The 23417-nt window shown below is 41.5% G+C and overlaps 2 protein-coding genes across 4 annotated transcripts in view; both read right to left on the bottom strand.

Moving 5' to 3' along the window:
- Positions 1 to 2802: 2802 nt before the first annotated feature.
- Positions 2803 to 7437, bottom strand: cd226 (CD226 molecule). 3 transcript variants are annotated; one of them, XM_040043966.1, is made up of 6 exons: positions 6950 to 7437; positions 5974 to 6297; positions 5436 to 5813; positions 4929 to 5031; positions 4560 to 4614; positions 2803 to 4107 (listed from the first exon to the last, which is right to left on the bottom strand). In XM_040043966.1, exons 1-6 carry the CDS (start codon positions 7131 to 7133, stop codon positions 3970 to 3972), a joined length of 1182 nt encoding a protein of 393 aa, XP_039899900.1. In that variant the 5' UTR covers positions 7134 to 7437; the 3' UTR covers positions 2803 to 3969. The 3 variants fall into 3 exon arrangements, with proteins under 3 accessions (XP_039899900.1, XP_039899901.1, XP_039899902.1); XM_040043967.1 differs by having other exon boundaries at positions 2803 to 3051; XM_040043968.1 differs by having other exon boundaries at positions 2803 to 3048.
- Positions 7438 to 7524: 87 nt separating this feature from the next.
- rttn (rotatin) overlaps positions 7525 to 23417 on the bottom strand; it is a 33844-nt gene continuing 17951 nt past the window's right edge. The window contains 23 exon segments of the mRNA XM_040043963.1: positions 7525 to 7684; positions 7803 to 7872; positions 8110 to 8213; positions 10855 to 11125; positions 11302 to 11495; positions 13815 to 13941; positions 14342 to 14419; positions 14660 to 14757; positions 14987 to 15092; positions 15276 to 15478; positions 16146 to 16283; positions 16525 to 16675; positions 16970 to 17060; positions 17414 to 17615; positions 17940 to 18027; positions 18113 to 18210; positions 18394 to 18592; positions 19344 to 19421; positions 19789 to 19947; positions 20734 to 20844; positions 20991 to 21119; positions 22165 to 22384; positions 22765 to 22931. Of these exon segments, the coding sequence (XP_039899897.1) occupies positions 7605 to 7684; positions 7803 to 7872; positions 8110 to 8213; positions 10855 to 11125; positions 11302 to 11495; positions 13815 to 13941; positions 14342 to 14419; positions 14660 to 14757; positions 14987 to 15092; positions 15276 to 15478; positions 16146 to 16283; positions 16525 to 16675; positions 16970 to 17060; positions 17414 to 17615; positions 17940 to 18027; positions 18113 to 18210; positions 18394 to 18592; positions 19344 to 19421; positions 19789 to 19947; positions 20734 to 20844; positions 20991 to 21119; positions 22165 to 22384; positions 22765 to 22931 (3162 nt within the window). The 3' untranslated portion in view covers positions 7525 to 7604.

Here is a 23417-nt window from a genome sequence, read left to right as displayed (position 1 = left end):
TATACATTAAATGTTAAAGTTCATTCCAACAAGACGGATGTGTGGCTTGTTTACAGGGAGTGCAGAATTATTAGGCAAATTAGTATTTTGTCCACATCATCCTCTTCATGCGTGTTGTCTTACTCCAAGCTGTATAGGCTGGAAAGCCTACTACCAATTAAGAATATTAGGTGATGTGCATCTCTGTAATGAGAAGGGGTGTGGTCTAATGACATCAACACCCTATATCAGGTGTGCATAATTATTAGGCAACGTCCTTTCCTTTGGCAAAATGGGTCAAAAGAAGGACTTGACAGGCTCAGAAAAGTCAAAAATAGTGAGATATCTTGCAGAGGGATGCAGCAGTCTCAAAATTGCAAAGCTTCTGAAGCGTGATCATCGAACAATCAAGCGTTTCATTCAAAATAGTCAACAGGGTCGCAAGAAGCGTGTGGAAAAACCAAGGCGCAAAATAACTGCCCATGAACTGAGAAAAGTCAAGCGTGCAGCTGCCAAGATGCCACTTGCCACCAGTTTGGCCATATTTCAGAGCTGCAACATCACTGGAGTGCCCAAAAGCACAAGGTGTGCAATACTCAGAGACATGGCCAAGGTAAGAAAGGCTGAAAGACGACCACCACTGAACAAGACACACAAGCTGAAACGTCAAGACTGGGCCAAGAAATATCTCAAGACTGATTTTTCTAAGGTTTTATGGACTGATGAAATGAGAGTGAGTCTTGATGGGCCAGATGGATGGGCCCGTGGCTGGATTGGTAAAGGGCAGAGAGCTCCAGTCCGACTCAGACGCCAGCAAGGTGGAGGTGGAGTACTGGTTTGGGCTGGTATCATCAAAGATGAGCTTGTGGGGCCTTTTCGGGTTGAGGATGGAGTCAAGCTCAACTCCCAGTCCTACTGCCAGTTTCTGGAAGACACCTTCTTCAAGCAGTGGTACAGGAAGAAGTCTGCATCCTTCAAGAAAAACATGATTTTCATGCAGGACAATGCTCCATCACACGCGTCCAAGTACTCCACAGCGTGGCTGGCAAGAAAGGGTATAAAAGAAGAAAAACTAATGACATGGCCTCCTTGTTCACCTGATCTGAACCCCATTGAGAACCTGTGGTCCATCATCAAATGTGAGATTTACAAGGAGGGAAAACAGTACACCTCTCTGAACAGTGTCTGGGAGGCTGTGGTTGCTGCTGCACGCAATGTTGATGGTGAACAGATCAAAACACTGACAGAATCCATGGATGGCAGGCTTTTGAGTGTCCTTGCAAAGAAAGGTGGCTATATTGGTCGCTGATTTGTTTTTGTTTTGTTTTTGAATGTCAGAAATGTATATTTGTGAATGTGGAGATGTTATATTGGTGTCACTGGTAAAAATAAATAATTGAAATGGGTATATATTTGTTTTTTGTTAAGTTGCCTAATAATTATGCACAGTAATAGTCACCTGCACACACAGATATCCCCCTAAAATAGCTAAAACTAAAAACAAACTAAAAACTACTTCCAAAAACATTCAGCTTTGATATTAATGAGTTTTTTGGGTTCATTGAAAACATGGTTGTTGTTCAATAATAAAATTATTCCTCAAAAATACAACTTGCCTAATAATTCTGCACTCCCTGTAGAAGGGATGCCAGAAGAAAGCCTCTCCTGTTTAAAAGGAGCATGGCAGCACAGCAAGCTTGGATCTAAACAAGCCGAAGGACTGTGGACAGATGAGACCAGCATATCAGCACACCTCATACCAACTGTCAGACGCAGTGGAGGGCTAATGATTTAGGCTCGTTTTGAGTCAACTATGAACTCTTCTGTATACCAAAGAGTGTAGAGTCAAATGTGAGGCCATCTGTCTGACAGTTGGACAAACTAGGTCATGCAACAGGACAATGATCCCAACTACAGCAGCAAATCTACAACACAATGGTGGAAAAAGTAACAAATCAACATGTTGCAAAGGCCGAGTCAAAGTCCTCAACCTGGTTGAAATGCTGTGTTGGGACCTTAAACTAGCCGTCCATAAACAAATGCCTTCTTTATAATGAAGAGCGAAAATTACCCCACAGTGAGAGATGAATAAAAACAGTGTTTTCACACTTTCTGCAGTTTCGTTCAGATGAAAAACACGAGCCCCTTACTTTACTTTTTAACATTGTTTCTGTGCATGCCGTGCTAAAAGCCAGAAAGCGCCTCTTCAGATCATTAGTGGCTTTGCGGGTGGTGGTTAACACACTCTTCTTTGACTTACGCTTTCAGGCTGAGGTTTCAGATAGAAGCAAACACCTCATTCTTTGCATCTGTCATTTTGGTTCACAAACAGATGTACGGCACACTTCTTATCTTGGCTGTTTCATATGGTGGTTTGACATATCGTTTTGTGTTTCTTTTTCAGAGAGCCAACACTAAAAAGTAAGCAAAGGGTTAGACACCGAAGACTATATTACGAATTTTATTTAGAACGTAACCTAAATTTGACAGATTACAATGAAAATGTCACCAACGGGAAAGAAAAATCCACCTGCAGTAAATTATATACAGGCGTTCAAATTGGCAGACATCTCGCAAATTGTCTGATGAAATCGAACAGACTCTGCAGTCACTCGCCGCTTTGCAAAATGCTGGATTTTTATGCGGGCTGCTTTCCTTTTTAGATCATCACGGCTCATCTTTTGCCCACGTGTCACCTGGTACCTCTTTGTGGGTTACAGGAAATGATTTGCTTTCTTAGAAACGACTACAGTCATCGATGATTCTGTCCAATTAGTCTACAAACTCAACTACACCTAACACAGGAAAACAAAAGGAAGCAGAGGCAGTGATACAGTTTTATTCTTACCACATGAAATCATTTACAGTCACACACATCAGTTTCAGTATGGTTGGTCACGCTCGCGTCATCTTTAGTGCCATCCCAGAAAGTACAGCTGCAGATTCTTGAATTGGAAGCGAATTGAAAGCAAAAAACAAACTGATTATATTGTCCCTTTATGCTCCACATTTGTCTTGTTCTTAGCGGAATAGCCCGCATATCCATTACTGCCTCTGCCACTGCCTCCACTTCTATGGAGATAAATGAATTAGATTACACAAACAGCACACGGCTTAACAGTACTACAGCATCATAAACCCTAAATATTGATTTACGAAAGCAAGCTCGGAAAAACTCTGGAAACAAAACAATAAATACAGCTTGGAAAACTTTTGACAGCTTATCATAAAATCATTTTTACAACAGGAGAACAACGACAGGAACAAACACTCATCAATAAACAGCAGGCACACAAAGTCTGAGCAGCTACAAAGTAAGCACAGGATTAGCTAATTAGAGCTTAGCTCCTGCGCGAAGAGTGTGATGTAACTAGAATGCAGCCATCCCAGACACAGAGCCCGTTGGGGTAAGTAACGGTCTCAAGTGATGGTACAGTGCTGAGTGACTGCTTTTCTCTTCCGTTAGATGATTAGACACCATTGTCAATCCCTGAATGGAAACCAGGAGGGATGAAAGTAAAAAGGAGGGCAATTACAAAGGCTTTTGTCAGTCGTTTTACTCAGGGGTTAGAGAAGTGAAAAGAATGATTACACGGCCCTTTGTCTTGTCTTCTGCGTGATTGTTACTGTCAAATACTGTTATGGCCAAAACAAATATTTCCTCAACAGTAATTATGCAGTACATACTACATTTAATTAGAGCGAGCAAGGCTGGACCCAAACAGCCCCTGTCAGCGTTCTGACTCGCAGATAAGCACCAACTTGTTAGCTCGTTTGAAACCACGGCGTGAATGCTAATCAGTGTCAGCGTGATCCACACATATAATTACAAGATATCAAATAAATTATTTGTTCATGTCAACACAGGTGGATTTCTTCTTTTTTCTCAGATAACCTTTGATGCGCTTTGTTTGTGAAAGGCTGGAAGGCGCACGCACACAAAGCTGTGACAGATCGACATCATCCAGTACCTCGCGTTCGTGCGTGTGTTTATTTATTACACTGTCGTTGGTGCGATGTGGTTTTCATGGATCGGACGGTCTGTACGTTGGCATAAACGGGACAGTTTCTGATCTGTCTGGACTTCTTTATCCTGGGACACATGGGGATGTTCTCATAGAAGTTTGGCTGTGAGGATGTGAGGAAGTGAATGTTAATGCTTTTTAAGCCATTACACCAAAACAGGCAGTAGAGGTGAAGCAGCTTGGCAAAATGTAGTTACTTTTTCCACCAATATGGGCTCACGCTAATAAATAACACATTCATATTATATCAAAAATGTGTAAAAAGATCAGCTAATTATTAAAGAGCTTGTGTATTTATTTACATCAAATAATCAAACTCAGCACATCGATACTGTAATAACATTTTAACAAGCTGCTTGTCTTCAAAGACACTTTCAGTTAACATTGAAGTTAATTAACATTAGTTAAATGAGTGGGCGGTGCCATTAGCTGAGATTAGCTGTAAAGGGTGATGGTTTTGTAATTAAGTGCAAGTCTGATGAGAAGGTACGGGAGTGCCTTAAAGGTGTCGAGAGTAAAAAGGAGAGTAGATAAAATGAACGTGGCGATGCCTACCTGTCTCTGGGATGGATGCAGTTTCACTCTGTACTCCTTTCTCTTGTTCCTCTTTCTGCAGGGTTTTCAGACAAAAAGAAGGATTTTCATTACTGTTCAAAAAAAACAAACTTAACTGCGCTGCATCAGAAGCTTTCCAAGATAGTAATGATATTTTCTTATGAACACATTTCTTCAAGGAGCACAGGTTTAAACACTTAAAGAGTGACATTTGATAGGCATGTATGGAGCTTGAGATGGAAGCATGCTCCCTGCTAAACATCAGTGTGTCAGCGTTATCACACTATGAGCTGAACCATCGGTGTTCCCTCCGTACTTATCTGTGTTTATTGACAGAGCACCCCTTACTTTAGTTTGCTGATATCTTACCTGTGCCTCATTACTGCTATGATGATGGCAATAAGTAGACAGAGTCCAGCAGCTCCAACCCCGATGTAAATGTACATCATGTATAACGACAGGCTGAACCACCCTGGTTATGTGTAGTAGCGAGAAAAACAGAAGAAACAAAAATCAAACAGGGAACAAAACAGTGTGAAAATTAGCTTTCTGAATAATTCTATGTCATACAGCAGTGTCTGATTAGCGTTTTCGATTTGTTCCATGACACACATATGGTGCAACCAGTGCTTTTTCAGATACGCTGTGACAAAGCTCGGACTTTTAGCCACAAACCTCTGTGGCTTCAGCGCACTGAGCAGCTGTGAATGTGCGAGTGACATCACATGCTTTGCTTTCTTTAATTTCATTATCATCGCTGGCCTTATTTACTTCCATCCACTTCTTAATGTCAATTCACAACTAATTTAAACAATCACAGACACACACACAGCTGAATGTATGCATGTCTTCAACTTCATGATGCCTGCTTCGTACCTGAAGCCACAGTGGTGAGCTGCACGGTAGTAGTTTGCTGTCCTGCATCGGTGTTAAAAGTACAGCGGTAGAAACCGTTGTCTTCCTGTGTCACGTCAGTCAAGTGCAGACTCATATCCAGGCTGTCCTCACAGCTGACCCGGCCCCTGTCGCTGTAGTCCTCCGCCACCAGGCCTTCCTCCACCTTCTTGCACACTCCAACAATGGTCCACGACTGGCCGTGCAGCATCCTCTCCAATATGACCTGGTTAACGGTGCCATTATGCTGATAGTTACATCTGATGGTCAGGTTGCTGTTCTGCTCTACTAGCAGCTCTTCGTTTGAAACGGCCTCCTGTGTGGGAGTGGGCTCTGTGGGGTCTTCCTCCGGTGGCTCATCTGTAAGCGAAAGAAAGGAATCTAAAAATATGTGATGGAAACTAGAGTATGGCACCTTTCTAGGTTTCATATTTCACCATTTTTAATCACTAAGCGGGGGAGGTGGGAATGATACTAGACAGTCCAGAACATGCGCTCTGACGCTTTCTGCCATATTTACCTAAATCCTCCACCTGAATGTGCTGGGTCCAGGGTCCCCGAGGGAAGGTCTGAACAGAGCACTCGTAAAGCCCGATATCCTGATGGGTAACGTTCTTTATGGAAATACTGCCATCCATGGGACCGTTCTTCAGGAACTCCACTCTCCCATCGAAACGACGTGATAAAACCACTCCAAAATCAGGGTGGAAAACAGCCACTGGATTTTTTTCTGACCTTTTTGTCCAAGACACCATGCTGAGGTTGCCATCCCAGGGGCACAAGCAATGCAGAACCATCCCCTCCTCCAGCCTAACTGTAGCAGGCACTCTCTGCTGGACAGCAACTGGACAAAGGCATTGTTTTTTCTGTTGTTAACATATGAGTCATGACACAACACAGATAACAAAATAGCTATAAAGCTACAAAATTACACATTTTTAAGAAGGAAGGAATAAATCTAACGTTCATACAGTTTATTCTATAATAGTTTTCCTTTACTGGCAGAGAACCTCTATCGGGTTTACACATACACAATGAGAGCCCTCTACTTGAAGAGTACCAGAGCAATTCAAAACTCTGAGATCATCCCTCGGCCTATGGTAATTAGGCTAATTTAAGCCAGAACACATAAAAACAGCTGACAATAGCTGGTGATCAAGCCTCCAAGTTTTTCAAAGCCTTTTATCTGAGCTGAATGACAATTTGTCTCAAATCCAGTGAAGCCCTTGGGAGAGCCAAGTCTGGAATAATAATGTCTAGAAAGACTTATGATTACAGGCTTATCGACTTTAAATAAGAATGAAAAGTTACATTTTGTTTGTTTTTTAATGATTTAGATATCAGAAAATGATTTTGTTAGATTACTTTAAAACAGCCTTAAAGCCATCAGTTTTAAAATTGTTAGTAAAAGTATTTGTTACAGCACTTTTTCCAATTAAAAAACAAACACTGCAAATTCAAAGAAATATATTTGAATTAAAAAATAAAGCCCATACCTTTAAGAAAAGGGAGAAAGATAAGTACCACGAAGTACCAGCAGTCCTTTTGTACAGCTTCCATCTTGCCCCACAGAGGGAGAATGAAAGCTGCATTGATGAGACGAGTGGAGGCACCCAGGCTACACTTCCTGCTAGCTCTGTCGCTACAGAGAAGCACTTGAGCTACTGGGGCGCACTTCATGATAGCCCACTGTTTACTCCTTCCACACAGAGGAGCACTTTATCACCAGGACTGGGATTGGATGGCAAACTTGTGACATAATACTGCTTGGTGGCTTTTATGATGAAGTTTTTCTAGAGCAATATCTAAGTATAATTTAAAAATCAAAATCCATAACATATTACAAACTTGAAACTGAAAGAAGAACACATGCCCTGCCTCAGTTTCCTGTGAACACCAAAGATTTCCTCCCTGTGTTTCTGGAATACTTTGTGACGATTTTCACCAGTAAGCCAAACGTGGCACAGTGTGGAAAAGCACCTTACCACCACTGCCACCACCACAAACGGTGAACTGAAAACACCAGTGGTCTCAAAATGAAAATGTATCAACTGGAATCAGACCAAACACGACAAGCTAAGATTATTTTAATATAATTCACATTTTACAGATGGAAACGTGGTACAAAAATCCATAAAAAACAAACACCGTTCAAGTATTTAGCAGCTGAGAAATGTTTTCAAGGCACTCCAGTAGGTAGGTGTTCATGTGTTCCTGGTTGCTGTCTGCATCTGCATTTTACAAATAAATAAATAATAAGTAAGCACAAAGAGTGGAATGTGGAAAACCTTCAAATGTACAAATTTGGTACAGAGACAGACGCTGATACGAAACAATATTCATGCCTACCCTTCTTTGCGATGGTATGAGCCTTCTCAATTCTCAATCTAACAGAAGGGCACTTCAAAGCAGTCTTGGCCTTTGAGAGAAAATGAGGAAGAGATTATAAAGAGGATAGTAGTTTGTTTTTTTCATAATCAGGAGATTAAAAAACATTGATCATCTTGTGAGAGAACAGTGAGGCAAATCTCTCTTACAGGCAGACAATCAAGCAGGCAGAGGATTTCATTTGCCACGGATCAACCATAAACTCAAATACCAGCCATAAAAGCACTAAAATGAAAGTTTTAGTACTAAGATGTGTGTGTGTTTGTACCCTCTGATTGTTATGGAGCAATGCCCAAATTGCAGAAGCTCCCATACAGCGGGTCTCCATCACTTTACTTTCGAGGCAGGATAGCAGCACCTTCATGGCTTTGTCTGAAAGAAATAAAGACGCGCAGATCGTTATGGGGGATTCGCAACTCAATAACACTTGAAAATGACTTTTTTTGGACACATGCTAGATGCAGGAAGTCTCTTCAGTGCCATAAAAATGAAGAAAAGACCTCAACGAGCTCCAGCTAAAAGAGACCCCAGAAAAACACAGCTGTAAGCAACACGCTATAAAATGGAGAAAAAAAACAACAACCTTGTTCTACAATGGAAAATTTGCTCCACTCACACTCATCTCCAGGCGTGCAACAGCTGGAACTTATTCTATATGACATCCGTACCAGCAACGGAGATCCACCAAAAGATAAGAGGTGGTGGACGTTTGAATCAGTATATAAACATAAAGACTTTGATTCACTGTATAGGACTCTAATGAAGTCACTGTGGGGGGTTGAAAAGAAATAAATAATAATACAAATAGTTATGACATACATAAACAATTACTATGTTTAATAAAGTGCTCATCATTTTTACCCGATTCAACTACCAACGCTGTGGAAAGTCCCAAACCGACAGAGGTTTCAGATACCTGGGGAAAAACTTGCTGTTTTCTTAATGTAAACAGATTAATCACGAAGTCAAGAAAAGTTCAGGATAATTGTTTTCTAAAGTTTTACAGGGTAAACAACATGAAGCTGATCAAGTGTTTACAATGAGCACAATCGTGCCATCTGATTTTTCCACCCGGCACATCTGGACTGATCTAATGTGGGAACTCTGAACAGAGCTGTGGAAATGGTACTCTAAGCTTTGTAAGGTTGGTCTGCTTATTTTCCAACTGACTTTGAATCAAGATTCCAAAAAGACAACGTGCTCAAACAAAGATGAAGAAGACATAATGGCAACAAGTTCTGGACCCAAACCTGGAGCATGCAGAGAGCAGGCGCCTGGTTCGGTCATTGAATCCAGCCTTGTTGTATTCAAAACATCTGGAAAACCTGACAGACTTTTTTTCCCCCACTTCAACCACAACTCACTGAAACTTAGAGGAGAGTAACATAGCGAGAACATATTAATCACCGGATTACTGGCTGTGCATCATCTGCTTTTACAGTACAGGTCCCACAGCATTATTGCAATCAAAGTTTCCTTGAAAGTCTCAGTAGCCTCTGCTCAGTAATTTTAATAGCACATATTTTCTTGCTGTTGTAAGCTAGTCTAGACCCTGAAATTAACTTTAACTTAACAGGAAAAGAGTTTATTTCATGTGCAGTGAAGTGAACAAAGGAGAAACGTTTTTTTCCTCCTCTGCTATTATCTGAGTGGCATATCTCACAGCAACACTAGTCATAAGTCCGTAACTTATTTAATCTTGCTGATTTTCGATCAAGCAATGAGATTTTTTTTTTGCTCATTTTCTCTATTGTGATTGATGGAAATCTTGCTGTATGCAAAACACAGGAAACATGATCTTTCCACAGGAAACCAGATATACGGTCACATAGTTTTTGCACCTGGTCCCACAACTCCCACCTGCAGCGTGCACTGCATGGGGGACACGATCGGTCTTTCATTCTCACAGACTTCCTTCGCTTTCATCTCTGTGTTGTAGAATCACTGATAGTCAGATCTCTGTTGTATTCAGCCCACATTTGCAAACATAAACTTAAAAGGGCTTAATATATTTTTAGTAGCTTAAATTCTCAAAGCTGTTACTAATACCACTCAAGTCTCCATTCTCAATTCAGAAGCTCCGCATCACAGTAATATAATATGTGCACTACACCTAGTATATACAATACTATTCATACTGTGTGTACTTTCAAAAGTCACTTTCTGTTTGGTTTCAGTTTAGCAGTCCTGACAATATATCCCAGTCCAAGCGTGCCAAACTTTGGCACGCACGAGTCTGTTTTGTTTTGATTATTTTTTTTGCACATGATGTAAAACTAAGCAAATAAACACCGTGAGAGTATTAAATAAAGACCCAACTGTTCATTTTCAGTACATTTGATATGTTGCAAACTTTTAAAACAAAGCAATGGTAAGTGGTATGTTTTATTTTCCCTTCTTACAATCTGAGTCAGTGAAGCCTAAGCAACTAACGTGTGGGCCCATTAAGCTTTTGCAACTCTACAGATAGGTTTGTTTAAAAAGGAAAATCTGATTTAAATTTAATGATCACTCTTTTACAAGTTTGAGGTTCATGCACAGAAGTGCAAATAATGAGACCTGGACAGAGCAACTTAAAAACATTAGACCACTAAAAGAGATCCACAAGTTCATAAGAAGATGACCTGGAAAGGGTAACTCTGGGTAAACTGAAAATCGGGTATGTTTTGTTTTGCATTTTATAGTTGCAGTTAAAGAACTTTATGATGGTAGCTCAGAAGTAAGAGAAACTGATCTAAGATGGCTTACTGATGCAAATGGGCTACCACCAGAAAGCACATACCTTAGGTGCACCACAAGTCCCTCTGTGGTTGATGACTTTTACGAAGAGTGAACAAAGTGACTCAGCAGGGAACATTTAGCTGCACTGAATTTTTTCCTAATCACTGACTTGCATTGTGGACACACAATGCTGACAAATCTGCTTACTGAACTTCCCCTTTTGATCTTTTATTTCTTTTTTTCATATCCCTGAGTGCGATTCCTAAATGTAATCCTTGCTTAACTTCCATACCATTGGCAATGACGTGTGACTTGTTGGCAGGGCAGAAGCAGAGGTTCTGAAGGGTGAGCAGCGCGTGCCGTCGATGTGGTGCCAAGTCTGCCAGCAGTTCCAGCGCTCCGGTCAGCCTGAGGATACTCTGCTGGCCGTCCTCTGTGAATGAGAGACTGGCCAGCAGTCTCAGCCATAGGCCCAGAAGGCTCCAACCACTACTTACAGACGTGGCTTTAACACCAGCAGCCTTGGGCACCGGTACTGACAAGAAGGCTTGAAGGAAGTTATTCTGAGAATCACAGAAATGAAATAAGAGTGAACAGAGATTCAAGTTTCAGTCATAACAACAGTGAAAGAGTTTTAGAGAGGGCAAGAGCGAGATTTCCTAACATCATTTTTTAACCTTTTTCATTTTAATCTGCTACTTGTCTTGCCCACTAATTCTATGTACATAATGTCTCTTACCTTCTGCAGGAGACATCTGCAGTCACGGGACATGACTAGGTTAGCCAAGAGGGAGAAAGCCAGATTCTGGATGATGCTGTTATCTGGGGCAAGCGCTGAAGCCAGCTTCATGACAGAGTGCATCAGTGAGCTAGTGGAGGAGCTTTTAGATCCTGGTACAAGGCCAGGGCCACTGCCACAAAGAGAACTGCATGCTGGGAACAGAAAAAGGAAAATGGCTTTATTAATCTGCTCTTATTCATTTATATTTATAAGAACATTAAAATAAAACATGCTTATTTTGCCCTTTGTGGATGTCTGGATCTACATCACACACACACACACACACACACACACACACACACACACACACACACACACACACACACACACACACACACACACACACAAAATCAAATACACATAAAATCACATGCCTGTACTACACTGAAATCTTATGTCTGGACTAGAATCACAACTTCTCTCGCCAATTTCAGCATTAAAAAAAGTCAAACACACATACAGTGAAACCAATTTTTTCTTGTTGTTGGAAGTACTCTCTGTTTTTTTTTGTTGTTTACCTTAATGCTGGCTAGCTCGCCAGACAGCAGCACTAGTAGCTGCATAAACAGGCCTTGTCTTGCACGGCTGTCTGCCCACCACACCTAAACATCTCCACGCGGCTGCATGGAGAGCTTACTTTGGTGTAAAGACAGTCTAGCTAAATGACCAAAATGATGGAGACAAGTGGAACTTGTGCACCAATACAGAACATAACATATATGTGACGGAAGAAGTGCTGACAGGCACAAGTTAAGAGCCAGGAAAAACAAAATATGATGAAAAAAAAAAAGAGTCCTAAAGTAACTTTAAGCCTTTCACAGGTGAAATCGGAGAGTTTCAGAAACACTTTTGAAAAGCACTTCATTTATTTAATATTCAGTCACCACGGAAATACTCGAGTGATGACAATTAGGCTCATTTGACTCTGGGTGGGAAGTAAATCATGTAGCTCCAATTCTACTAAGAAGGCACATTCACATCAGCATAACTGACATGACTAATTGGCATGGATGTACATTACACACAAAATACAGAAATTAACAAGCTTAAGTTGAAGAGAATTCACGAGGCAGCCTGAAACTGACTGACATTTCTTGTTGGAGAAAATGACAGCTTGATGGTTTTGCTAATCCTGGATTGGAAACAGGCATATGCTGATCTTAGCCTGCGGTTATCTCAATACCTGTCAAGAAACCTGGTGTGTCATAAAACTGACAAGGGGGATCTGCTTTAATAAGTAACCGTTTCTCTGATACGAGTCAGCTGCCGATTAATTATTTTGCAGCCATGCAACATATACTTCAAAAAGGAGAGATCCCTGCATGTAAGTGGAGAAAAAAAATGATTTTCATTTGTTTTACTTTCTGTGTGTCTGAGGGAGCAAGTTTTGGGCTGCTCCAAAAATATCTGTGGAAAATATGTGTGGCACAGATGAAAACAACAATCTGACTCGAACTAGCAGCGTTAACAAAGCTTTGGATGAAGGAGGTAGACTGGAGATGAAAGGTTCAGCAGAAATGTAGCGGTCTCGGGAGACCGAGTGGTAGCCTGAGGGTGTATGGTGTAATACTGAGCCTGGCTGCATGCAGGCTGAACACAACCTGCTGTTCAGTTAACCTTTAGGGAAATACTGTGCCCGACTTCACTGCTTTCTGGTGCTTCACAGCTTGAGCTTATGGGGGGTCTAAAGCGAGGGAGTTTAGATCAGAGCGTGCACACGCACTCACTGAGGAACTGATGCCAATCAAATAGAGATATACATACGCACGCACGCACAGATGCAAATAATTTTAGAAACGTTCATAAGTGTTGCACATAACGCCCCCCCTTCCACACACACACACACCACCAATGATGAAACTGATTTCTAAGCCAGTCGCACACGCATGCATGCACACAAACACATCAAAGGTACCACAGGCTGTTTATCAAAGTACATTTTCCCAACCGTTTCCTTCCTATAAATCTTTCAATTTTTCCACTCAAAAATTTTTTTTTTTCTCTTTTTCTTGCACGTCTTTTTGGTTTCCACATACATGGTTCTTACATTTGCATGATGGAATACTGGTACCTCGAGCAGCACAGAGATGCTCTGTTCCTCCCCACATCATGCTCTAAAACTGGCTGCTCTGCATACAGCGAGACAGCTGTGCAGCCTGAACTCTGGATGTGACACTGTGCCTATTGTGAGTGGCAAGCAAGAAGGCACTGGGTCTTATACAGTTGAGATGCAATGCAGCTCTGTGGTTATTAGAGAGAACAATGGGACTCTCAGTGCAAAGTGTGTATGACTCAGTCAGATTGCCAACTACAGACAGAGGCGATGGGCAGGCACGGGCCAGGCACAATGCCTACACAAACACACACACACACACACACACACACACACACACACACACACACACACACACACACACACACACACACACACACACACACACAGGCAAACATAAACACACAAACATGCAGACCTGTTGTGCAGTTGGCCGTATAAACGCACAGAAGCTCCAGAACCGCCTCCATAGTTGCGTCGTCCAATAGGAGCCAAGGCCAAAGGGCATTGAGCGCCTGTGTTAGGTGAGCATCTGTGGCAACCACCTACAAACGCAAACAGATTTTACACACACGCGCATGATTTATACAACAGCTCCAACAAAGATGACAGTAATCAACTTAAAATGCCTCAATATTTTCCTAAGCGTGCAGGAAACGCACACAAGGCGGAGACTGATGGCAGGGTAAACACTGCAGTGGAGCCTTCATGGCTTTTTAGTCTGAGCTAACCGACAGTGACTGAAAGGCCACTTAGAAAATGAAAACCAGCTAAAAAGCCTCATAAGTAATGACATTATAGGGTGCGAGAAGCTAAACTTGCTGAGATGTTAGCTGAGCCGTGTGCATTTAGGCAAATTTCATTCACAGAACAGCGCCGGTACTCTGGGGTTGCATTAAAAACCAATTAGCAGTGGGGAATTAAAAGGTAGGCACAGAGGCTTACTTTGCATTCATCGTTGCAATAAAGAGCACTCCGCAGGATCTCCACAGTCAGCTTGACTTCCTTCAAATAGCCCTCTTCCTGATAATATGGGAAAACAAAATAATAAAGTCCAATAGGCTTCATTTTCCAAATTTAAAAACACTCTTTACCGCAGTCATTAAAAGCTTATAAGAACAGTAAGCAGACTTTCTGCTGACAAGTACAACCCATATTCATAACATTTACCCAAAAACTCATTCGTGTTCAATTCAGTTTGTTATTCTATCCAAAGGGAAAAGAAATGCTGAGATTGGAAATTTCCAGCCAGTCTGTGCTCACCTTTTTGCGGTGGGAAGCCTTGCTGGGCCGGACTGACTCCAAGTGGAGCTGGGTATGAGTTTGCTTCAGCTGCTCCACACAGGTGTCAATTAAACCAGCTAGAACACAAGACAATCCGAGGTTCACACTCGGTTAAACTATCACCAAGATACCACGTTTCTACTGTTATTCAAGCACTTTTTAACACAATCACAAAAATCGCTCAAAAACAGGTTTGCTTCAAAGATTAACTTTTAGGGACACGGTTTAAAAAGATAGATGAACATAAAGAAACCAGAGTAAATGACAGGTGATAATCTAACTCCAGCCTGACGTTTGGAGGATTACCTTTAACTGCATAGTTTTGAGCTGTGGGGCTGCAGGCTAGCAGTGTCATCAGAGCTCTAGCTGTAAGCTTCTTTAAAGGGTCCTGAGTGGTCCTCTTCTCAAAGCTCTGGCAGCAGAAGTTGAAGCAGGACAGTGATTGCGCCGCACAGTAACACTTTCAAATTCAAACTTTTTTACATAACATTGACCAAAAGCATGTAACTCGATTTTTTGTTCCAAAATAATTCCTAGTGAACACAAAGCTAGCTAACAACACAGCTGATTACCTGAGACCATCACCCCATCATACCTGTAATAAGAGCTCACACAGCTCGCTGGCTGAGGGACTATTCAGGACGTCTGAGAGAGATCTGACATGCTTTGAGTTTGAGGTTGTGACCTCTTGACTGCGGCTCTTTGTTTCCTCTGTGAAAACTGTACAGAGAAACTGCAGAGCCATCGTGTGAAGGAGAGGCTGCGCAAACCTCTCATTTACGCACACCGATAACGTTCCTGCAGACACACGGGGAAAATGAGAGTAAAAAACTGCAACCCTGTGATAGCTAAATATTTGTTCATGAATGAGGCAGTAGGTGCGAGAAGTAAGCACACTAATTATTTGAATGGCACCAAGATATCGTGAACATGTAAACTCAAAACTACACGCACAAAGGCTCAGCATTATTTCACTGGACTCATCAGACTTCCCTGCTGCGCCATTAATCACACAGGAAGACAAGCAGGGGTAGTATGAGGACAGGATGCAATTATCGTATCGTAGCATCTGTTCAGGAAAGTTAATACAAACAGTAATGATGCAAAAAGCATGTTAAAAAGACAGAATTGATTTTTTTCTGCATCAGATTTAAGGCTGCACAATTACACCTAAAATGCTAATCCTGATTATTTAGTCAGTTACCGCAATCAACATAATTACACCTAATCACGGTTATCAGTCTTTTATGATGTAAGACCGCATTTCATCAAGCAAGAGCTTGTGTCTTAAACCTCAGTGGGCTGTTTAAATCAAATGGAATATATAATTACACAATAGTATATAATTGTGCAATATGAGAAGTGATCAATATTACAATATAAAATTCTGTAGTCCAAATTGCAGTTATTACATTATTCTACCCCCCTAGTTTTGCTCGCATACCGAGCCGAGCAACCTGCGTACCTGCAAACGCTCGCCAGTGTCTCCCCAGCGCAGCACAGACAGATGGGTGCGCTGCTGAGCCGTCCCTCTTCACCAGAGTAGCCAGGAGCATAAACACGTCTACCCAGCACATACAAACCACGTCGCAGGTACCTGCGTCTGAGGAGGGAAAGGGTGAGTCACAAATTTTCTGACACAAGACAGCCACAAAGAGACACACAGAGTGCACTACAGGGCATGCTGCAAAAAGAGTGGGACCAATGTCCAAAAAGGACTTGATTTTGAAGAACTGTTTAGGTTTTGGGGGGGGGGGGGGGGAGTCACCAATGATGGCATGCATACAAATTTTGGAAAACAGTCTATATCATTGTTTCCTTTAAATATAATATGATTTTCTGACCTAAACCATTAGTATCCAGCATGAGCACAACCACCAGAGAAGACAACAGCTTCTTCAGGAAGTCCATCTGTCCAATCGGCTCCTCGCTCACTGTGACATATGACTGCAGGAGTTTTGAAAAGCTGGACAGGAACTGAAGTATGGTGACAAACTAGAAAGGAAAAATAATGCAGATATTTATTGAACAGTTAAAATAAAATAAAAATCATATGATTAAAAACATGTCCAAAACAATGGTATGTTTTGAATATGAGCTTGTTTAGTATTCCACCCACACTGAAATCTGGAGATGCTCTTAGATAACCTCGTGCTGCACTCAAATGCACTGTTTTGCTTTGTTTTTTCAAACCAGCCCACAGTTTTTTGTGGTAAGATATAATAATAATAGAAATGTTAAAAACGTTGGAAAAATTTCTTTAGATGCGTCTAACGCGGTAATCCTCACCTGGCGTTTGATGTCCTCTCTCTCTCCTGGAAGGATGTTTGGCATCTTCAGCTCAGTCAGACACTTTTCAACGGAGCCAAGAGCCACCAGACTGAAGAAGAAAATAAACATGATGGAGAAAGTGTGTGCTTGCAAGGAACCAGCTAGAGGGGGATTAAGGCTACAATTAACGCGAATTCTGTAGTCAAATATGCACACTTTTATTTAAATGGTGAAAAAAAACGGTGCAGGAATGCAAGGTGTAGTTTTTGTATCTGTATTTTATGGTTTTTGTGTTTACAAGGACAAAAACTTTCTGCTTTTGTTTTTTTACAAGTCTTTCCCTTAAATGATTATTTGCTTAAAAGAGCAAACATTTAAATCAATGCTTGCTTAAGATGATAATACATCAAGGGTGGTGAGGATGAGCTTGTGTTCATGTGGACTCAGCATGTGACCTCTTACCTGGCCAGAGCTTGAAGGAGCTGGTTATGTCGGATGGCAGTGAGGGTGAAGTCTGGCAGGATGGCCAGCAGGTTGGTCAGCAGGCCGCAGTGGGCCGTCAGGAGGTCAGGCGTTACCTTGACAACGGGTTCCATGGCCAAGGGCTCGCCCTGTCGGGAGTCCTGCGAGGTAATAGAGTTGCTGGTGTCTGTGTCGCTCTGGCCTGCAAGACACATCAATAGAGGGCTAACAGACACACTTCCTGAAAAAGGGTTCACATATTGTAAATCACGTCTCTGTCTCTGGCTACCAACCACTGACCACATAATCAAAAGCAGTAAACCAAAGAAAAAGACTGCACCACTTTCTCAGCTGTGTATTTAGGATGCTCACATAAACACAAAACTTGGTTTAGTTTAAGACAATCAGTAGCCATATTGAGAGCCGCTGTTTCAGAAGGGAAAAAATAAAAGGTTTATGCAGTACTAAGAAGTAAACACACAGTTTTACTGAGGCTGTTGTCCACAGACATTTCTCATTTCAGTACCTTGAGCCATCAGTCTGCTGACAGGGGTATCTTGTGTCATACTCAGTGGGGAGGGAGCCTTTGGGGAGTGTGGCCTTGAATCTCTTATCTATAATGGACAACATTAAGATGTGAGGATCCATTTAACTTTAATGCAGCGGTTCATTTATTGGTATGCATATTGCTGCGCTGACCACAGTGCTAGAGGTGGAGAGAGAGCTGGAGGGTCTGCTGGAGTTGACTGTGGGTGCTGGTGGGTTGCGTCCCGAAAGCCACAGAGAATTCTCAGAATCTACACAAGCATATAAACAAAACAACACATACAGATTACAGCAGTGTTATAAGAAAATGTAGGGGGGAAAAAAAAGGGAAGAAAATCAATAATGAAAGTCAGTGTGGATGTGTACTGCTGGAACAAATCCACATTATCAGGCTTGAAGAGAGTAATTAAGGAAAATCAAAAGAATTAGCTTACCCGATGAGGCGCTCTCCTGAAGTCTTGGGCCACAGTGAGAGCCAACACGAGGCTGGATGTAGAAAGTGTGCCTGCCACAGTAACAACTGGAGGCAGAGAGACCCACATGCTGGAAATACTGACAGTGATAGAGCAGAGCCTGCAGTGCTGGAAGACCCACCAAAGACACCCCAGACACTTCATCGCGAACACACGGGTGCTGGACGATAAGAGGGCGACAGGAGAATAGATGTTTCAGTATTTAATGCAAACATTATATTTTTACGATGCAATTATGATTCCCATTGAAATTTACAAATTAAAAACAAAGAAATCAAAGAGAGTTGAAGAAAAGGACAAAGTGAAGAGGCTGAGGGCATTCGTTAAGTTGCGCCACTGATGTAAGACATTTCATTCATTTTACAAATGTCACTTCATAGCTACAGGATGACATTTTGTGTCCTAGTTTTATTTTGTTTTTGGATCTTTCTTTTCTTTTCATATAGCCCCTGCACAGCTAGGCAGCAAGTGTAACCGTTTCTGCTTTCTTTTTTTTGCACTTGGCCTGCTTTGTACTTTGCAATGTTGTGTGCATCAGATTTAGTAAACAACAAGCTTTGCTTTTATAAGATAAGAACACACGATACCTTCTTTTTTTTTTTTTTTTCTTTCCAATTTCTGACTTACAGCTCCCTTGATGAGTAATGGCATGCTGAATTAGTTTGATGTTTTGACAGATTTAAATGTGATTTTTGGGGGGGGTTAGTGCTGGAAGCCTGCACCCTCAGTACAGCTTCAGCTCTAGCAACACCCCTGAACCCTGCAGGGCTCAACTAGAGAGGAGAGGATGGTTTGGAATGGAAAGGAGGGACAGAGAGGGGATATAAAGAGAGAAAAACCAAATGAGAGAGAAAGTGAAAACAGTTCATGGTCTATAAAAGCTTATTTAACTGGCTGGCAGATCTGCTGACCTGCCAGTGGGAGTCCTTGGCCTCCTCTGCGTTGGCAGGCATAGGCATCACCAGCAAGTTCTGCAGGATAAATGCAGCCTAGACACACAAACAATTAAAAAAAAAAAAAAAAAAAAAAAAAAAGGACACACACACACACACACACGCACACACTCTGAGTCAACTTAAACTAAATCAGCAACAGTGCCATCTGCCTTTATTTGGCTGGTAATACATTCAAGTCCAGACTCATTTTCTGACCACTCATTAGGTGAAAATGAAATTTGCTTTCCTTCCACTGAGACATATATACTCTGCAACTCATAGTTTACCTATCACTAATCATCTCTGCATGTTCTATATATTCACCCAAGAGTCCTCAGGTTAAACCATTAGTGATAATAATCAATAACCCAGAATATTTCTGGCTTTAACAGTCAGCACGGTTGCAGTTCAAACACTGTACCTCTCTGCGGACCATGCTGCTCTCCTGTTGATCCAAGAGGATGTTGAGCAATGTGCCCCACAGGCCTCCACTTATGTTCTGACAGCTGGCACACAGAGCCTGGCACCCGCTGGGCATCGAGGATAGAGCTGCACCCAAACTCAAACTGGCAAATCTCACCTGACATGAAAGAATAAACCCACGTTTGAAACGAGGAAGAGAGAACACTGAGATGAAGCTTTGTTAAAGAAAAAACAAAACAAAAACATGACATGTTAATGTTATGGTACACATCTAATGCAATAAATGTGAATTTGGTCATGGTGGTTTTTATTTTTACTATAATATCATACTGACATTTAAACTTAAAACATAGTCTTCTTTGTCAAGGGAGCCTCTTAGACTGACTTGTGTGGGAAGTCATTTTTGAGCAGTGCATTTGGTACTAGCTGTCATGTACTTCCTTTATGCCTGTGAGCTCTTGTGCAACTGTTACAGGGTTCTTCCCCTGCCCCAGAAGCCAAACATCTAAAGCTTTATTTTAAAAACAGACAGGGTTTACAAAAAATGAAGGTGAAAAATCAAATGTAAACTCAACTCCTTTACTCTCTTACAGCAAATTCATATATTGAAGTATAAACACTAAATAAACATAGCCCAAAAAGTAAGGACATTTGTGTTTGGTTGATTATTTCGTTGTTGTAACAGTGCTACTTGGCAATAAATTACATAGTTGTCCAATAAACAACACCAATTAAGAGTCAGTAACAGAATAAGCTGTTTGGAAAGTTTTTATTGGGCATAACGCTACTGCTCAAACCACAAATGCATTTTCCTTACCATTTAAAGCGACATAAACACGCCTTCCAACAATATTAGGATTTATTTCCAACAAACAAATAATCAACCGAACACAGTAAACATAGTTTTCGTGTTATGTTTGCATATAAAAGTGGCGCTCATTACCTCTTGATCTCGGTCCACCCATAACGGGATCAACCATGCTAAACCCAGCTGAGAGGAACTGGCTTCCTCGGCAGCTGCTTCATTCCCCAAAGACCACTGTGGAATCATGTCCTAGTGCAGGGAGAAAAAAAAACACTTCAGTTTTACTCCAACGTCTTTTAATAATTTGCAGAAAAGTGTTCACTAACTATAAACACAGTAGGATCTCAATTCTAGAGCATGTTTTCTGCTGTATACTGCAGTATGTTGACACTTGCCTTGTCCTTGTTTTCAGACATCATCTCATGAGACAAGTGAAGCAAGCAGATGACTGCATTCTTGGTAACACCTTTCCCCATGAATGACAAGGAGTTGCCACCCCACTCAACATAAAATGAGGATATCACCTGGGTAGATAACAGAATATATTTGAAATATTATATCCTTATGTGCCAATTAAGACTATGACACTATCTATCTATCTATCTAAAAAGACATAGATACAGTGCAGAGGTCGTTCATATTTGGTATGTAGTTGTTATCCAATGCTACACCTACTTTCAGTGTGAACACCAAAGGCACAGTCAGTTGAGCAAACAGAGTAGTTGCTTCTGTGTTAATGCAAACTGTATGCTTGTCATGCATCCAAATGAAAATTAAATACAGCTGAGACTAATTATTTTTGCTTTGGTGTGCCATCAGGATGTGTGGTTGCACATATGAGCAGATGAAGAGAGAGAGGAGCCCAAGGCTTGCTGAGATTTGGGCCTCTACTTTGCCAGGAGGAGGTGGGGGAGGAGTCAACGAGGTGATCTATAGCAGGTGAGAGGCGGGCGAAAAGGTTAAAAAGCCGACGATGAAAGAGGACGATATCTGAATCTGAGAGACCGAAGCTGCCATTACAAATCCTAACTGCAAAAGCAAATTAACCTTCAATCTCCATTAAATGTTAATTTATGTCAATAAAAGCTGCCCCCCAAATAACAAACAAAAGGCTGTTTCCGTGTAAACAGAGCTGTCTGTTCCTTGGGGGTCTTCATTTCAAAGCAAAAATAAATGTGGACACCTCTGTGCTCTGGACTGCTGTGCAAGCTGGTCTACACTGAGTTACGCTATTGTTTTATGGACCGTTGAACAGCTGAACAGATGGAATAGGCAAGGTTGATTAATCTCATCAGCATCTTCACAGTGTGGCATGTCTAATCAATGAATGTTTTTTACCTTTTGTTATTCATGTCCCGTAACCACATTTTTGCTTAATTTTAATTAATTCCACAGAAAGTACTCTGTTTGCCTTTTTCTTCATTTCTGTAGGCATTCTCGTATCTGATGAGAGGGGAAAAGTTTCGGCACTTGCCAATGCAGCGCACGAGCATATGCGCACACACTGTGCAGACAAAGAACTTCACACTCATGCCACATGCAAATACAAACTGATGGACAAACACATACCTCTAATAACCCACTGAGATACTTGGAGCAAAGGGAGCTGGGCTCCAGGTCAGGGCAGTGGGAGCTCCAGCCAGGCTGGGCAGTCACGCTGATCATGCCCTGCAGTGTCCTCTCCAGGCTGGGAAGGCCATAAAAACGCGGTGCATCAGACACCCGCAGGCTCTGAAGCAAACGGACAGCCAGCTGGCTCTTGAAGGGGCCGGCTAATGCCAAACATAGCCTGGACAGACAGGAAAGGAGAGAACGAGAAAGACAGAAGCGAGCAAATCAGACAGAAAAAGGCAAAAAAGGCAGAAAAAGAGTGATAAAGACTGAATTATTTATACCTAGCACTACAAAAAGGTATTTTGTGTAAAATATGGCTGAATGTTTTGGTAAGGCAAAAAAATGCCTCAGCTGTAGTGGAGAAAAAGTATTTGATATGTTAGAAGCAGATAAATCTCAATGATACGCATCACATTATAATGTAAAAAGGAAAAAAAAAACATCTAACCTGTCCAATGTAATTACAAAGTTGTGTTTTACTTAAAAGTTCAAATTATTTAATCTAAAAAAAAAAAAGAACCACTGGCTGTCATAAGTGTGTCTGTGAAAACCTACCTGTCAGTGGTGTGTGATAGGCAGCGGAGTAAGGTGTTAAAGAAGTGGGTGAGCTCTCTCTGCAGTCTTTGGCTCACATGGTTCTTCACTTCTTGATGCTCCCCTGTGCTCTGAGTTGAGGTCTGGGTCTCCACACCAAGCAGCAAATTCAGCAGAGACACAGCATCCTGGAAGATACGGATACTGTTGAATTGTACGTAATTATTTTAAATTCACCCCCATAACTTGTGCATTCCTAGCTAGTAGTGTTGAGTGTATTTACTTTAGTTATAGAGGTTTTAAACTGAAGGGAGAAAAGAAAAACTGACTTATGGAGTATTATGGAGAGAAGGGCGAGAAGTGTATGCAAGCAACCACCTCCTTCTCTCCCTAAAAAACCTGCCTCTGCAATGCCAAACAGCAGAATTTCATACTGAGCAGTGCACACAGAGTGGGTAGTTAATCCAAGTCTATGAAGTGACAGATGTTCCTGAAACAGCTCAGTAATTACAGAAAAAGTCAGAGCAGCACTGCTCACCCCTGCCAGGCATTCAGTGTGAGTCTTCGTTAGCTGCCAGGGGAGGAATTATTGTTTACACACACATTAATGAGAAAGCCAAGGTGAAACTGATTAAATCCTAAAAGCAGCACTGAAAAAGTGAGATGATTTTTCT

The sequence above is a fragment of the Simochromis diagramma genome, unplaced genomic scaffold, assembly GCF_900408965.1.
Source record: "Simochromis diagramma unplaced genomic scaffold, fSimDia1.1 OVJJ01000602.1, whole genome shotgun sequence".
In the NCBI taxonomy this organism is placed as follows: domain Eukaryota; kingdom Metazoa; phylum Chordata; class Actinopteri; order Cichliformes; family Cichlidae; genus Simochromis; species Simochromis diagramma.
Note: the sequence above shows the minus strand (reverse complement) of the source record. Positions and strands in the feature narration are given on the sequence as shown.

Bases quoted from the DNA above. Each gene is read 5' to 3' on its own strand.
- cd226 (XM_040043966.1), bottom strand. From the start codon at position 7,133: ATGAAGTGCGCCCCAGTAGCTCAAGTGCTTCTCTGTAGCGACAGAGCT. The intron at 6,298-6,949 runs GTATGGGCTTTA...GCCTTTGTCCAG, and splicing joins CTTTCTCCCTTTTCTTAAAG to TTGCTGTCCAGCAGAGAGTG. The intron at 5,814-5,973 runs GTAAATATGGCA...TTTCGCTTACAG, and splicing joins CATTCAGGTGGAGGATTTAG to ATGAGCCACCGGAGGAAGAC.